Raw genomic sequence first — 16,746 nt, forward strand, 5'->3', positions numbered from 1 at the left:
AGAAAAATGATCATTACATTGATGGTTTGTCTTCGAATTGGCTGTAATTTGGCCTCCCGGATTCTTGGTGAATAACAAACCTCCATCCACAATATTTTCAATATAGGTTCATGCATGACTCCCATACAAAGTCCCTGCTTAATTTTCTAGACCATATGTAAATCCCAAACTTTTTAACAAATTGTGAACACCCACCACATGTTGGAGGCGTTTATTATTTGCTAACACTGCACTGAACACCCACAGTTAATTATTAAGAAGGTCATCTTCAATTGAAAATCATGAGGTTTTCTTCATCCCAAATTGCCTTCTCCACTTCAGGAAATCTCATCATCTCACATAAATCTGTGTGTGCAAGAAGAAAATAAGTGACAGAAACATAAAGTAATATACGAGCGAACGTTGATGACAGTCATCAGAGTCATCGTCGCCGTCGTCTTACCATAAATTTATTTAGGCCATAATCACCACCCATTGTAATTTAAATTATGGTATTACAAATGTCAAGGCATTGCTAAATGACTGACTGGCTGGATGTCTGTTTGTCTTTCCTGAATGTTTGCCTGCCTGCTGATACTTCTGCCAGGCAGGCATTCAGCCTTGATTTCTTCTTCGGTGTTGCCTCCTGTCTGGCAACATTTATATGAATTTTTCTTTTCTTTTTTTTTTTTTGTAGGCAACACGCCCAATCTCTGGAGAATTCCAGCTGTCTGTTTATCTGTCTGTCCATTCATCTGTTTTGTCTATTTTTCTTATAAAGAACAGCAAACCGAACCAAATCGAAAAAATAAACACCGAACAAGTGTCACATAGCAAAGAGTTAAAAAGACAGCCCCAGCAGAAAGTAAAATACCAATTTGTTTCGGTTGAGATAAGAGAATGTCATTGACGTATTTGTTTAATTTTATTTCATTTCATTTCACTTCACACAACGCTATGAAATGTGTCTACAATGTGTCAAGGGGCGGGGGCGAGGGAAGAGAAATGCTTACTGGATGGCTGGTTGGCATGTGTATGTAATTATGTGTTTAACAAAATACCACAATACTGGGCCATCGGAGCAAGCACTTCGTAGTCAGCACATACTCCAATTGGCACGCACACATATGTAGTTACACCGAGCAGCTTTACACACACTCAAACACACTAACACAATTGCCTGCCTGCCTGTGGATCTCAACAAAAGCACACCATAAACAACCCAAGAATCTTTAGATTAAAGCAAATTCACAAACTGACACATTTATCAAAAATATTAACAAGAAGAACAAGAAGAAGACCTACAGACCGACCAAAGGGCCAACACACCAACAACGACGACGTCGAACAAAACCACATCATCTCTATAGAAGTACGGGTGTGTGCGAGTAGACGATGAATGCATAACATATACGATTATGTCTCTTCTTCTTATTATTTTTCTGTAACTGTATACATATACATATATATATCATCATGTACATGTGTGTGTGTGTGTTTGCAATATTATTTCCAGGTCCTTGTATATCCTTGACGAGGTTAACATTACATTACCTACATTTTTTCCAAAACCCACCAAAACCATATGAATGAAGGTTAAATATTTTTTTACGAAGACACAAAAACGGCAACGATGCCGCTGAAACGACGACGAACTACGACGGCGACGACGTCAGACAACCGTTTTTAGTTGAACCCCAACCTAACTTAACAGCATCCGAAGTGTCGTTTGCAAGGAAACTGGATTACAAGAACAAGGTAATTGGGTAAATGGTGTGCTCAACTTGACGAAGCAATGTAATGGAGCAGAGAGTGAGAGAGAGAGAGAGAAGTTAACATTCGTTGCTTACAACGAAGTCTCTTTTCGAAGAGAGGTGTGCACAGAGAGCTGTTACTAAATATCGCATGTAAGATGTTACGAGTGGTATCTTGACATTGAAATAAATATCACATGGTTGTGTAGTTACTGCAGGATGTTATGGTACAATAACAGCACAAATTGGAACCTAAATGTAAAGTGCAGGCGCAAAATAGATGTAATAGAAATAGACTAACATTTTTATTTTCTTTCTTGATGGGACTATAAATTTGAAATACTACTGGAAACGGAGGATATTTTTGCTTTAGAAAACAAATCATAATTAGGAAACCTGAGGATTTTATTTATTGAAAAATCATCCTCTGAGCAATAAATTAGCAACCTCAGGGGACCTGTGGCTAATTTTTTCATGAAATATGTCATCCCCAAAAGGCCATATTCTTTATAAAAAAATAAATGAAAGAAACTCGTCATCAGTGGCCTGACAAGCTTTTTTCTTTACAAAAAAGTCATCCAAATGACAAAAAAAAAAAACCTTGATCCGTGGCCTGATATATTTTTTTGACATAAAAAGGGTCATCATAGCTCCTAAAACTTTTTTAGTTGTGTTTTTTTTTGTCAATAGATTTTTCAGTGCTTTTGGAGACAATGGTATACTCTGGCAACCTGAACATTTTTTAAGGTCTTTTTATTCTGCATTGAAGATCCCTAGAATAAGAAGGTTTTTTTCCCAAGAAGAGCAGAAGGTCTTCTTCCCTATAAGGGCTCAAGGTCTTCTTACATAGAAGAAGAGAAGGTATTCCCTTCCAGAGGAACAGAAAGTCTTCTTTGCTAGAAGAGCAGAAGGTCTTCTTCTCCAGAAGAGAAGAAGGTCTTCTTCTCCAGAAGAGAAGAAGGTCTTCTTCTCCAGAAGAGAAGAAGGTCTTCTTCCAAAGATGATCAAAAGGTCTTCTTCACCAGAAGTGCAGAAAGTTTTCTTCCCCAGAAGAGCAGAAGGTCTTCTTATCCAGAAGAAAAGAAGGTCTTCTTCTCCAGAAGAGAAGGTCTTTTTCCTTAGAAGAGCAGACTGTCTTCTTCCAAATATGATCAAAAGGTCTTCTTCCCCAGAACAGCAGAAGGTGTTCTTCCCCAGGTACTCTTCCCAAGAAGAGCAGAAGTTCTTCTTCCCTATAAGGGCTGAGGGTCTTCTCACCTAGAAGAAGATAAGGTATTCCCTTCCAGATGAACAGAAGGTCTTCTTCGCTAGAAGAGCAGAGGGTCTTCTTCCCCAGAAGAGCAGAAGGTCTTCTTCCCCAGAATAGAAGAAGAGCAGAAGGTACTCTTCCCAAGAAGAGCAGAAGGTATTGTCCCCAAGAAGAGCAGAAGGTATTCTTCCCTATAAGGGCTGAGGGTCTTCTTACCTAGAAGAAGAGAAGGTATTCCCTTCTAGATTAACAGAAGGTCTTCTTCGCTAGAAGAACAGAAGGTCTTCTTCTCCAGAAGAGAAGGTATTTTTCCTTAGAAGAGCAGACTGTCTTCTACCAAATATGATCAAAAGGTCTTCTTCCCCAGAAGAGCAGAAGGTTTTCCTCCCCAGAAGAGCAGAAGGTGTTCTTCCCCAGAATAGAAGAAGAGAAGATGGTATTGTTCCCAAGAAGAGCAGATGGTCTTCCTTCCTAGAAGAACAGAAGGTCTTTTCCCCAAAAGAGCAGAATGTATTCTCTCCCAAAGGAACAGAAGAATAAAAGGTCTTCTTCCCCAGATGAACAGAAGGTCTTCTACTTGTATAGACACTCAGAAGATCCTCTTCTTGCTTAGATGAGCAGAAGGACTTCTTCCATAGAAGAGTTAAGGTCTTTTTCAGAAGAGCTAAAGGTCATCTGTAGATGAACATACGGTCTGCTTTTGTAAAAGGATAAAATCATTCCCAAGGTCCGCTGAGATATAATTTTTTTTTTCTTTAGAATGTCAGAAGCTCTTCTTCTAAAAAACACGGGAAGGTCTTTTTATCTAAAAGATTTTTTGGGTTCCTTCTTTATGAGACCAGGAGATCTTCCTCTGTAGACGGCTATACAGAACGTCTATATAGAACGTCTACTGCTGTAGAAGACCCGAAAGTTTTCTTACTTAGGAGACCAGGAGGTATTTGTCATTCTTATATTATTTTACTATAGAAGACCAGGATATATACTTCCAGAGGTGTAAGGTGTTCTTATGTAAAAGAAAAGAAGGCATACTTCTTCTATAGAAGAGCAGAAGTTCTTCTTATAGAAAAACCTCAAAAATTTCTTTTTGGGGCACAATCACGATGATAAATGTTTCTACTGAAAAATATTTTTAGATCCCCTGAGGACTTTTTTTTATAACAAAAATGTTCAGATTCCCGGAAGATGAATTTTTAAAAATAAGATTCTCTTAAAAGTTTTTTTTCTATAGGATAAAACTCAGAACATCCCTTGATATTTTTTAAAACTTATTCAGAATTATTATAGAAAAAAATTAGATGACATATGGAATTTTTCGTTTCAGGTCCACAGAGGCTAATTTTTCATTGTAGAAAATATGGTTCTTTCTGTCCTTCATATATAATTCCATCTGACATTTTGTGTTGAGGAAGGGTATGACAGCAGTAAAAACAATGTTATTGCAGAGTAACATTCCAGCTGCTGGATATCGGTCACATTTTTAGGGGAGATTGTTATCATGCAAGAAAAATACATTTTATATCACAAGAGAGTGGGAGAGAGTCGCAGTTGCTCTCTATCACAGTTAACATTTTCTATTATGAGATAAATTTGTTAACGCATGCCCATGGCGCCGCAGAGAGCAAGAAACAGATGGAGAGCGTATGATATTCAGCAACTCTGTTAACCGGCTAACGGTTACCGTTACCATTCTAACAGTGGCAATTTATTTGGCGCCAGAAATGTGTTTTAATTTTTTACGTTCTAGGCAAGGCACAGAGGAGAAGAAGAAGACAAAATCCTGCAGCAATACGATTTGCCTTTGCCGTCGGCAAAATGAATGGAGCGATGGATGTTTGGATCAGAGTTGTAAACTACTCAAAAAAAAAATGTCCTTTGAATTTGAAGCATGAAAAGGAAATCAAAATAAAAACAACAACAAATACAAGCACGAGAAGAATAAGGCAAACAACTTTGATAAGGTTATGTTGTTTGCCTTGATTTGGTTATGCTCTTTGGTTGTTAAATGAGTTGAATTGTTTGGGACAGGGTGGGGTAGGTTAGGGTAGGGTAGGGAAGGGGTTTCCCCAGTTGTTCCTTTTTTTTTTGCTTGGGTGTTGGAATTTTTTTCCATAGTTTGCTGCGTTTGCTTTAATGAAAAACTTTCTTATCATTGATGTTTGCTGTTGTTATTGCTGGTAAAGTTATTGTTTTGTGAGTGTCTGAGTAAGTGTGCGTGTGTGTGTGTTTGTATTATTATTTTATAACAACAAAAGGGACTTTGTTAACAACCACAAGTAAAGATAATTGTGCGACTACAATATGTAGATAATTATGCTTTGACTCCAATGAGGGGAGGGGTGCGAGGGGGGTTGGTTATTCAAGGGAATATTCGACAACAATGAAGATGGACCTCTTCACTGAATATTGCTGTGGGAATGCATCGCTGCCACGAAGATGCAGCTCACCCTCCTCCAACGTTGTTGTGGGAATGCATCCATCCTTTTGCATAGCTGTGCATGATTATGGGGTTTATTTACCGTTAATGTGTTTACATTTCCTGTTTCCCCATTCGGTATCTCTTATCGCAATTAAAATGCCAGTAAATGCACAAGCAAGACCAAACCAGACCAGCGAAGCCAACCAACCAGCCAGCCAGCAAGGACCATGGACTAAAAGATCCAACAATTGCTAGCTAGCTTGCCTTGTAAAGTAATGTTGCCGGTGTGGAATGACTGGATGGAGATATAAAAGAGCACCAGCTGGAATATTGCAGTTTGAATATTGTAGTCCGACTACACCACAAATAATTATTATTCCCTGTTCGCACTGGTGAGGACCTGTACATGACAACCAAATACGAACGCCATACAGACTGAGACTGACTGAAACAGACACTCACACACACATACACAAACAGAGTGCGCCAGCACCAAGTAGGCTCCCTTGGCCAACAATATTGTAGGAGTTAACCCTTATACAAGAGTGGAGGACAAATAGGTCTCCAAAGGCATACAGATTTCTTGCCTATAGAAGAAATACAACTCAGGATGCCTGAGGATTTTTTTTTTTCTTTTTAAAAACCGTACTCAGGAAACTTGAGGCAAAAAGCACATCTCAGTGGCCTGAGAATTGTTTTCTATAGAAAAACAGAACTCAGGGGACATAAGGAATCGTTGCTATAGAAAAACAGACCTCAGGAGACCTGAGGAATCTTTTCTATAGAAATCACATCTCAGGATGCCGGAACAATTTTTCTATAATAAACCTTACCACCGGAGAATTGAGGATTTTTTTTTATAAAAAACTCCTGTTTTTCTGTAGAAAAAATTCCCCTAAGATCTGTTTTTCTACAGAAAAAAATTCTTCAGGTCCTCTGAAGTCTGTTTTTCTATACAAAAAAAAAAAAATCCTCAAATCCCTTGAGGTCTGTTTTTCTATAGAAAAACAATCATCAGAAATTCTGAGGTCTGCTTTTCTATCAACAAAAATTCCTTAGGCACCCTGAGGTCAGTCGAGTCGGAACCCGTAAGATCTGTTTTTCTATAGAAAAAATACTCTGTTTCCAGAGGCCAGTTTTTCCATAAAAAATATAATTTTTTTCTGCAGGAAAAAAATCTCTGGGCCCTGAAGATGATTTTTTCTTCTTGTTATGTTTGTGGGATCTCAGGATGCCGCAACAATTTTTCTATAAAAAAACCTTACCATCGGAGAATTGATGATTTTTTATAAAAAAAAACTCCTGTTTTTCTATAAAAAATCCCCTGTTGTCTGTTTTTCTATAGAAAAAAAATCCTCAGGTCTTCTGAAGTCTGTTTTTCTATACAAAAAATTCCTCAGATCCCCTGAGGTCTGTTTTTCTATAGAAAATAATTTCTCAGATTCCCTGATTTCTGTTTTCCTATAAAAAGTCCTCAGGTTCCCTGAGGTCTGCTTTTCTATAAAAAAAACAATCATCAGAAATTCTGAGCTCTGCTTTTCTATCAACAAAAATTCCTTAGGCGGAACCCCTTAAGATCTGTTTTTCTATAGAAAAAAATACTCTGTTTCCTGAGGTAAGTTTTTTTCATAAAAAATATAATTTTTTTCGCAGGGAAAATTCTCTGCACCCTGGAGATGATTTTTTCTTCATCATGTTAGGTTTGTGGGTTAATAACGTCCTTTGGCCAAGAAGGATTGATGCTGTCTGCCTGACAGACGTTTTATGCATTCTCTTTGGTTCGCTGGTGTTACCCTACACCCCTTCTGTATCTTACACTACCATTATTGCTAGTATAAATTCAACTTACGTTTTAATCTTTGCGGCATCGGGACGAGTATCGCATTTAATGCCATAGTATGCCAACAATGCATCTTTATCAGTATCCCTAATGACATTGTCCGCCAACAAAACAATGCGTTCGAGAGCATTGCGCAATTTTTGATTATCTTCCTTTTGTTTATCCTCGGTACTTGAGCCGGAGCCAGTAGTGCCACTGGCACTGCCAGCCACTGATGATGTGGATGTTGATTCCTCCTGAGTTGTGGTGGTGGTGGCGGAAGATGCATCACCTCCTCCCGCTTGTTTGTTGTTGGCATTTAATGACTTGGCAAATGTAAACGGATATTGGGCCTTCAATTCGGATGATGATTCAATGTTCTGTATGAGCAGTAAATGAGCGGCCAAATGTTTGGGATGTCCAGCAATTATGTCCTCGTAGATTTTTTCAGCTTTTTCAAGATCTGTGTGACAAAAAGAAGAAGAATACGAAAAAATAGCAATGAAAATGAGTAATGAAAAACGGTGAGGATAAAAATGGAAATCAAAAATTAAACGCCATAAACAACCAGAAGAAATTAAAAAAAAAACGAAGACAAAGAACCGCAAAAGAGCTGAAAACCAGAGCTCATCTTATCATCCTTATAATCATCACCATCCTTGCCGTCGTTGTCGTTCGCATTCGCATTATTCTCATCATCATATTTTCCAGTCGTTGCCATTGTTGTTGTTATTGGATTGTCGGTATTTTAAAATTGCGTTCCAGCAGCAGCAGTAGGACCATCAACTTATTTCTGGTGCAATTATGCGGAATAAACCAATCCATGGCTATCACCAATTGGAAGGGTGGGCCGAAGCGTAAATTGACAATCAGGCTCGTGCCTGGTCTGTCTGTCTGTTTATCATGCTGAATGCCTAACCGACCGTGTGCCAGTCCGCCTGCCTGCTAACTTGTCAGACTATTCAAGCGTAACGTAGATTAAAAAACAAGCCAAAACCCCAACAACAACAAACACGAAAAAATGAGCCATAAAACAAAAGCAACAACACGAACAAAAAAATAAAAACGAAGTAATAATAATACGATATTAATTAAGTTGGCAAATGTTGAAAATCTTCCCTGGCGGCCTCGATAGACGCCTCTTCCATCCTTCGTCGTGGTCGTCTTTTTTTCTTTCTTTGTTTTCTTCTTCTTCTTTTTTGGATATTAAAATAATTTTCGTGGCAGTTGTATCCACTGATAGAATGAGTGATGACACTGTTGGTGACAATGGCAGATTTTCCCAACTTAATTTTTTCCACTTCTTTCCTTCACTGATTCGCATTCATTGCCAACAGCGGCAGCAGCAGCAATGACAGCCGTGCCGGGCCTCTCCTCCCTGTCCAACACCCCGTCACTCATGTTGTAACAATTCTTGTTGCACATTTAAATGAAATTCTCACACAGAAATTAAGTGGGCCGAATTTAATGAGGTTCGTTTTTTCATCATCTGCTTCAGATGCTTCTTCTTATTCACTTAAGCCTTAAATGTTAATTTTCAATTTATCTCCGAGGGAGGCTAAAACAAACAATGTCCTGTTTCAATTTTTTTTTTGTTTGTTCGTTCATTTTTGTCATGGATGTGAATGTGAATTAGGACCCGACGACGACAACAACGGATTTGGCAATGATATTTTGTTTTTGTTCAGATTGTAGATTTTATTTTCATTAGAACGTAGAAGCTGTCAGCAACAGGTTTTTAGGCAAAACGGTATTCAGTAATGGGGATTAAAAGAGGATGAACGAAAAAACTAAACAATTACTATAGAAAAATTTCTCAGGGGGTCTGAGACTTATTTTTTCTATAGAAAAACAGACCTCAGGGGACCTGAGGAATTTTTTTCTATAAAAAATAGACCTCAGGGGACCTGAGTAATTTTTTTCTATAGGAACCCAGACTTCAAGGGATCTGAGGATTTTTTTCTATAGAAAAACAGACCTCAAGGGACCTGAGGAATTTTTTTCCATAGAAAACCAGATTTCAAGGGACCTGAGGATTTTTTTTCTATAGAAAAACAGACTTCAAGGGACCTGTGGATTTTTTTCCCTCAGGGGACCTAAGGATTTTTTTCTATAGAAAAAACTGACCTCAGGGGACCTGCGACATTTTTTTCCTGAGGAATTTTTTACAATTTTTTTTAAACAGACCTCAGGGGACCGAGGAATTTTTTCTATAGAAAAACAGACCTGAGGACTTTTTTTTCCAATTTTCATCATCGGCTTTTTGGTAATACTCACCCAATTTGGTTAACATGGAACACTGGAAGTCCCTCAAACTTTCCGCGTACTCATCAGTGGAAGATTTGGATTTCTTGGGCGAACCTGGTGCAGTAGCATCACTTGCATTGGCTGAAGATGCTGCTGGTGGCGAAGTAGCACCACCTGCGGCCGTTTTCGATGACTTCGTATTGGCCGCATTTGAAGTGGAACCCGAGGAAGACCCACTGGACGAAGAACTACCATTTCCACCGGCACCGTTCTTCTTACCCATATCGGGAGGATTCAAAACATACGTAATTTCCTGTACATCCGCCTTGCGTCCCACCTCATCCTTGGCCAATGTAATGCTGCCACTCAACCAGGCGGCATTAGCTGGCAAATTAGCCTTTGACAGCTTGTCCTGTGCCAACGGAGCGATGTACAACACCTTCGGGCTGTCCTGTTTGACGGTGCAATAATTGAACTTGCGTCCGCCTATTACACACTGATTATATTGATCGTAAACATCGAGATTTATGCTATTCGGCAGCTTGAACAGGGCCACCATATTGGCCTCGTTGATTTTCTCCAACAGGTCACGTTTCTCGTGACGTATCTGCAGCCGGATGCAGTACTCGCCCTTGTCCAATTTGGTGTAGAATTTGTGCGAATTGGCGTCACCGCACGCCACCATATGCTTGTTGGCATCGAATATCATCCACAGCTGTGACTCGAACTCCGATTCGTAGAGGACGGAGTTGAAGATGGGCGCATAGATGGCCACCTCCATGGCCTTACTAACGTTCAGCGAATAGGTGAGGAGGTTCTGATAGATTTGCCTGCCCTCAGGGATGACATCACGTGTGGCACTTAACGGTGATATCTTGGCTTCATTGGGCTTAAGGACAACAGCTGCGGTTTTCAGCTGGACCACCGGTTGTAATTCTTCACTGACCAATGAGCTGATTTCCATTTGGCGGACACCTCGTGCGGCATGCATGATATCTGTTTGAAGAGAGATAGAAAAAAACGAAAGATTGAAAGATTATTTGTGGTTGATATGGGGCTTGGGAGATGGGAAACATCGCGTTCCCATTTATATGCATAACTATGTTTATTCTAACGAGTGGATGTGAGTGTGTGTGTCTGCTGGTGTAAGTGCATGGATGATTGTGGCTAATGGCGGTTTTGTGGTGCGGGTGAGTGAGTGGTGGTGCTGGTGAGCTTTAATGGAAAAGGATTTTCCATGATTTGCATTGGCCTGAGATCAGAACAAAAAAGCAACCACCACAGATATGTCTAACTACTAGATACTGTCGAACAAATGCCCGTGCATACATACAAACATACCACCGAACATAAACAAAATTGCAAGCCCTCTCAGGGCTTCTGTGTGTGTGTTAAAAACAAAATCAGTTTTAAAATGCATAAATCATTTGCTGGAGCATTTGATATATGTGAGTTTTTATTTATGCCACGAACGAACCAACAGACAAACGAACAAAAGGATTGAGAGGTATGTTCGGCGTTGCTGATTTTGTCGATTTTTTTTAGCTTTTTGAATATTATTTTTAACCTCCTTTACCCTACACAGCTGTATTTAGTAGATAAGCTTAAGGCAATTTAAAACATTTTTTGGGGAATCCCATTTATTTTTCGGTATTGAAAATTAATGCGAACAACAAAAGGCAAACTATCGGAAATTGTGTCAAGTGGTATTTATGATGCGCTACAAGTGTAGTTCGGGTTATTTGAATTCAATATATTCAATATATTAAATTTACTAAGGTTTTTCCTACGGAGTTATCCTTTCCTCTACAAGCCTCGTACGGAGTTCTCCTAATCTATAGAAGCTACCCACGGAGTTCTCCTTTTTTATAGAAGCGTCCTACGGAGTTCTGCTATCCTTACGGAGTTCACCTATACTATAGAGGCCTCCTGCGGAGTTCTCCTATGATATAGAGGCTTCCCATAGAGTTCTTCTATCATATATAAGCCTCCTAGGGAGGTATCCTATTCTATAGAATCCTCCTACGGAGTTCTCCCATCTTATAGAAGCCTCCTACAGAGTTCTCCTATCCTATAGAGTCCTATGCTATAGAAGCTTCCTATTAAGTTTTTCTGTTTTATAGAAGCGTCCTACGGAGTTCTGCTATCCTATAAAAGCATTCTAAGTAGTTCCCCTATTTTATAGAAGCCTCCTACAGAGCTCTCCTACCTAAGAAGCCTCCTACGCAGTTCTTCTATTTTATAGAAGCGTCCTACGGAGTTCTGCTATCGTATAGAAGCCTCCTAGGGAGGCAACCTATTCTATAGAATCCTGCTACGGAGTTCTCCCATCTTATAGAAGCCTCCTACAGAGTTCTCATAACCTATAGAGGCCTATGCTATAGAAGCTTCCTATTAAGTTCTTCTATTTTATAGAAGCGTCCTACAGAGTTCTGCTATCCTATAAAAACATCCTAAGCAGTTCTCCTATTTTATAGAAGCCTCCTACAGAGGTCTCCTACCTATAGAAACCTCTACGTAGTTGTACTATCCTTTACCTCCTACAAAGTTCTCCCATAATATGGAAACCTTTTACGGAGTTCTCCCATCCTATAGAAGCCTCCTATGGAGTTCTCTTATCGTACAGAAGTTTCTTACGGAGTTCTCTTATCCTATAAAAGCTCCCGATGGAAGTATCATATTCTATAGAAGCCTCCTTCGGAGTTCTACTATCCCACAGGAGCCTCCTACGGAGTTCTACTATCCTGTAGAAGTGTACTACAGAGTTATCACAGAGTTCTCCCATCCTTTAAAGCCTCCTACAGAGTTCTCGTATCCTATAGAAACCTCCTACGGAGTTCTACTATCCTATAGAAGTATCCTATGGAGTTCTCCTATCCTATAGAAACCTCCTATGGAGTTCTACTATCCTTTAAAAGCCTCCTACAAAGTTCTTCTATCCCATAGAAGCCTCCTACGCAGTTCTCCTATATTATAAAAGCTTCCTACGGGGATTTCCTATCCTAAAGAAGCCTTCTAGGGATGTCTTCTATCCCATAACAGCTTCCTCTATATTTATGAATAATTGCAATTTGTTTTCCTCTCTCTCTCTCTCTGTCTCTCTCTCTGAAAATCCAATTCCAAAAATCCAATTTCAAATTTAAACATTATCAAAAAATTTCAAACACTGAATTACAATAGAAATTTTGCCAATATAAGTAAATCCCCTTGTACTCCGCCTCTTACCTCTGCTGCCCGTGCCCATTCCTACACAACTAAACCACTAGTATTTGCAACAACGCAGCTAACAACAACAGCTCGTTATTCCCTTCAGCGATTGACAATTTTGTCATGAATTCGCTTCGGTTCGGTCGATGGGTCTTCTATCAGGAAAAATTGCCACCCTGTCCCCTGAAGGGTATCTAATATTCGCTAGTGCCCAATTTAACACCATTTTCCAGTTTAATTTCGACACTAGCAGTAGCAGCTTCTAGTTGTTTTTGTTTTTCCGATTGTTATTTTTTGGCTGGCTAGTTGACTGGCGGATTGGCTGGATAGCGGCGTTATCATGATTCCGTTTGTCGTTTTTTCCATTCGTTCTATCTTTGCGATTTTTTTAGCACATTTGTTATCCCCGTTAGTTTTGTTTGTGTTTGTCCGTCAGTCAGTCAGCCAGTCCGGGTTCGCATTCCGTATTTGTGATGCAGCAAATACGCCGCCTGGCTGCTACTGTTGTTGTCCCTGGCTCTCGGTAGGATAATTTAATGCCACCACGAGTGGTGGCATCATGATTTTTTATGATGTTTTTATTTTCGAACTCTGTTTTTCGGGTTTTTGTTGTTTTTGTTATTGTAACTATCTTTCTATTTTATTCTGATCCCTTTTATTCTCCTCCCAAAAAAAAACCTCGAAGTAAAAGAAAAATTATCTTTTGCATCATTGGAGTTAAGCGTGGCAACTGGCACACACATACATACAAACACACACGCCAACCACTGCTGCATGACCACAAATACACTTTTGCTCGGCAACATGCAAACGTGTGGAACTCTCAAAGAGCACTCATATGAGTATATATATATATATGTGTGTGTATGCCTGTTGTCCCTGCTTTTGTAATCACCAAATGCCGGCAGGAAACATCAGAAGAACACACAAAAAACGGGTCAGTAGTACTGTTCTGAAATTTCACCCAACCTCCATCTCCATATCGTGCATCAAACGACAATAACAACAACAGGCTAACCAGAGAACAGCTTCGCAGCAAAAAACGTGGCGATAAAAAACCCTCAATCATACAAACAAGAAAAGAGGACAATCGCAAGATAAAAAAAAAACTGGGGGCCACCAAGACTAGAATCTCACACACGATTTGTAATTTGAGCTTGGTCGCATCAACAGAAGTTGAGTAGCCTTTTGCCGTTTTAGTCATAACTATCTTCGAAGGATAACATTGTAACAGAGCTAGTCAAGTGAATAATGGAGGACAGTGGTAGGCATGGGGGGTGGATGTGACAACAGGCTCTTCACAATTTTTTTTTATAGAATAGAAGGAGTAGAAGTCTGCTATTTAATAGGTAGGCTTCAAAAGGAAAGGAGAAGTCGGTAGAAGGCTTCTATAGGATAGAAAAAATCCCTAGGAGGCTTATATAGGATAGAAAGGTTCACTGGGAGGCTTTTATAGGATAGAAAGGTTTCCTGGGAGGCTTCTATAGGATAGAGAGACTTCCTAGGAGGCTTCTATAGGATAGGAGACATCCGTAAGAGCCCACTATAGAATAGGAGAACTCCGTATGAGCCTTCCCTAGAATAGGAGATCTCTGTAAGAGGCTTCTATAGGATAGAAGAACTCCGTAAGAGGCCACGATAGAATAGGAGAACTACGAAGGAGGCTTTTATAGACTAGAAAAACACCTTACGAAGCTTCTATAGGATAGAGAGACTCTCTAGCAGCTTTCTGTAGGATAGGAGACCTCCGTATAAGGCTTTTATAGGATATGAGATTTCCGTAGGAGGCTTACATATGATAGGAGGCATCCGTAATATACCACTATAGAATAGTAGCAGGCTTCTGTAGGATAGAATAACTTCGTAGGATGCTTCTGGAGAATAGGGCAACTTCAAGATGCTTCTACAGGATAAAAGAACTCCGTAGGAGGCTTCTATAGGATAGAAGAACTCCGTATGAGGCTTCTGTAGGATAGAAGCACTCCGTTGGTGGCTTCTGTAGGATAGAAGTACTCCCTAGGAGGCTTCTATAGGATAGGAGCACTCACTAGGAAGCTTCTATAGAATAGAAGAACTTCGTAGAAAGCTCCTATAGAATAACAGACCTCCGTAGGATGCTTCTATAGTTCTATAGGATAAGAGACCCCTCGTAGGAGCACTCCGTAGGAGGCTTTTATAGAATAGAAGCATTCCGTAGGAGGCTTCTACAGAATAGAAGCTCTCCGTAGGATACTTCTATAGGGTAGGAGACCTCCGTAGGAGGCATCTATAGGATAGGAGGTGGCCTCCGAAGGATAGGAGACCTCCTTAGTTGACTTCCATCGAATAGGAGAACTCCGTATGAGGCCTCTATGGAAGCTTCTATAAATTATGCTATCAATTCCAACTTTATAATGGCACCTTCAAGAAATTTCGTAAAAAACTTGTCCTCCATGTATATAAATAACAATATTTCTCCTCCTCACCTCCCCCTCTTCCTTACCATTAGAAACGACTTTCACATAAGCAGCTATTATGAAATATTGCGAAAAATTCCCCAAGATGGCTTCAGATTTCAAACAAATAATTCAAATACCTGCCGCCACTCATCGGCAGGATTTTTAATGTTTTTTTCGTGAAATAAATAAATTTTAATATTTAAAAAAGAAAAAAAGTCGTCAACACCTGGCTGGACGTGTTGGTTTCATATTAAAGACAAATGGCCTTCGCTTGACAGCGACGGTGACAACACACCGACGCACACTCATACACAAACCGACAAACCCATAAATAAATAAAACAAAACAAAAAAAACGCCGTCATTGGCTTTATTAAAATTGACACCTTTTGACATTGCGGGGAGGAATTTTCCTAGAAATAATAACACGGTTTCCCATGACTAATGTTTGTCTGCCAGCCACTCTGTCTCAGGGTAGGTGGTTGCGGGGTTATGTTCGGGTTTTGGTATGTGCGTGTATATCGTCTAAGTGCTATTTTATTAGCTAAATTGTGATTCTGCGATTCTGATGTTTCTGTGGAAATTGTTTAGCGAAAACTTCATAAATAAACGCTTTTAAGTTAAGAGGTCGCTCGTTAGGTCAATACATAAAAACATGTATTCAATTACAGTAGACCTACTGTAATTGAATACATGTTTTTATGTATTGAAGAGCATGTTCCATCCCGGCTATGACTGATGATGATAGCGACGGCTAGTAAAATTGCATTCGTTGCCGAAAGCAGGGAAAAGCAACAGCAACACGAGAACAACAAACAAGAAATATGGTGATGTTGGTCAGGTTCATGTTGTTAGAATACTAACCAAGCATTTAAATATTGATAAAGATGGATATTAGATGGGGACGAAGGGAGACGCGAATAGAAAAAATAGGATCTTCTATTCTCTATTGTAAAGAATATGAGATCACCTAAGGCGACTTCTGTAGTATAGTAAGAGACTTCTAGATAATAGAATAACTTCCTATGAGGCTTCTAGAGGATAGGAGAACTCCTTAGGAGGCTTCTAGATAGTAGAAAAAATTCATTGGAAGCTTCAATAGTGTAGGAGATCTTCGTAGAAGGATTTTAGAGAATATGAGGCTTCGAGAGAATAGGAGATACGAAGCTCTCTGTAGCATGGGAGAACTCCTTGGGAAACTTCGAGATTATAGGAAAACTTCGTAAGAGGCTTCTAGAGACTAGGAGAACTTCGTAGAAAGCTTTTGTATAATAGGAGAACTCCTCAGAGGCTTCGAAAGAATAGGAACAATTTCTAGGAGGCTTCTAGAAAATAAAATAAATTTCTAGACGGCCTCTATATAATAGGAGAATTCAGTAGGAAGCTTCTAGAGAGTTGAAGAACTTCATAGGAAATTGAAAAAGAATAGGAGAACTTCGTACGAGGATTTTTGAGAATATGAAAACTCCGTAGGAGGCTTCTGTAGAATAGGAAAACTCCTTAGGAGGCTTCAAGAGAATAGGAGAGCTTCGTAGGAGTTTTTCTTTTTTGGATTGGAGATCATCTTATGAGGCTTCGAGAGAATAGCAAAACTTCGTAAGAGGCTTCTGGAGTCTAGAAGAACTTCGTAAGAGG

General features: G+C 39.5%; 1 protein-coding gene across 1 annotated transcript in view; it reads right to left on the minus strand.

Moving 5' to 3' along the window:
• The window catches only part of LOC133328020 (tripeptidyl-peptidase 2), a 163,405-nt gene that overhangs the window by 30,617 nt on the left and 116,042 nt on the right, over positions 1–16,746 (minus strand). Inside the window, exons 14-16 of the mRNA XM_061536569.1 lie at positions 9,498–10,463; positions 7,548–7,683; positions 7,251–7,442 (exon numbers count right to left, since the gene is read on the minus strand). Of these exons, the coding sequence (XP_061392553.1) occupies positions 7,251–7,442; positions 7,548–7,683; positions 9,498–10,463 (1,294 nt within the window). The remainder of the gene's footprint in view (positions 1–7,250; positions 7,443–7,547; positions 7,684–9,497; positions 10,464–16,746) is intronic.

Source organism: Musca vetustissima, unplaced genomic scaffold, assembly GCF_032173495.1.
Source record: "Musca vetustissima isolate MV318-11 ecotype Yass unplaced genomic scaffold, APGP_CSIRO_Mvet_v1 utg293, whole genome shotgun sequence".
NCBI classification, from domain to species: Eukaryota; Metazoa; Arthropoda; class Insecta; order Diptera; family Muscidae; genus Musca; species Musca vetustissima.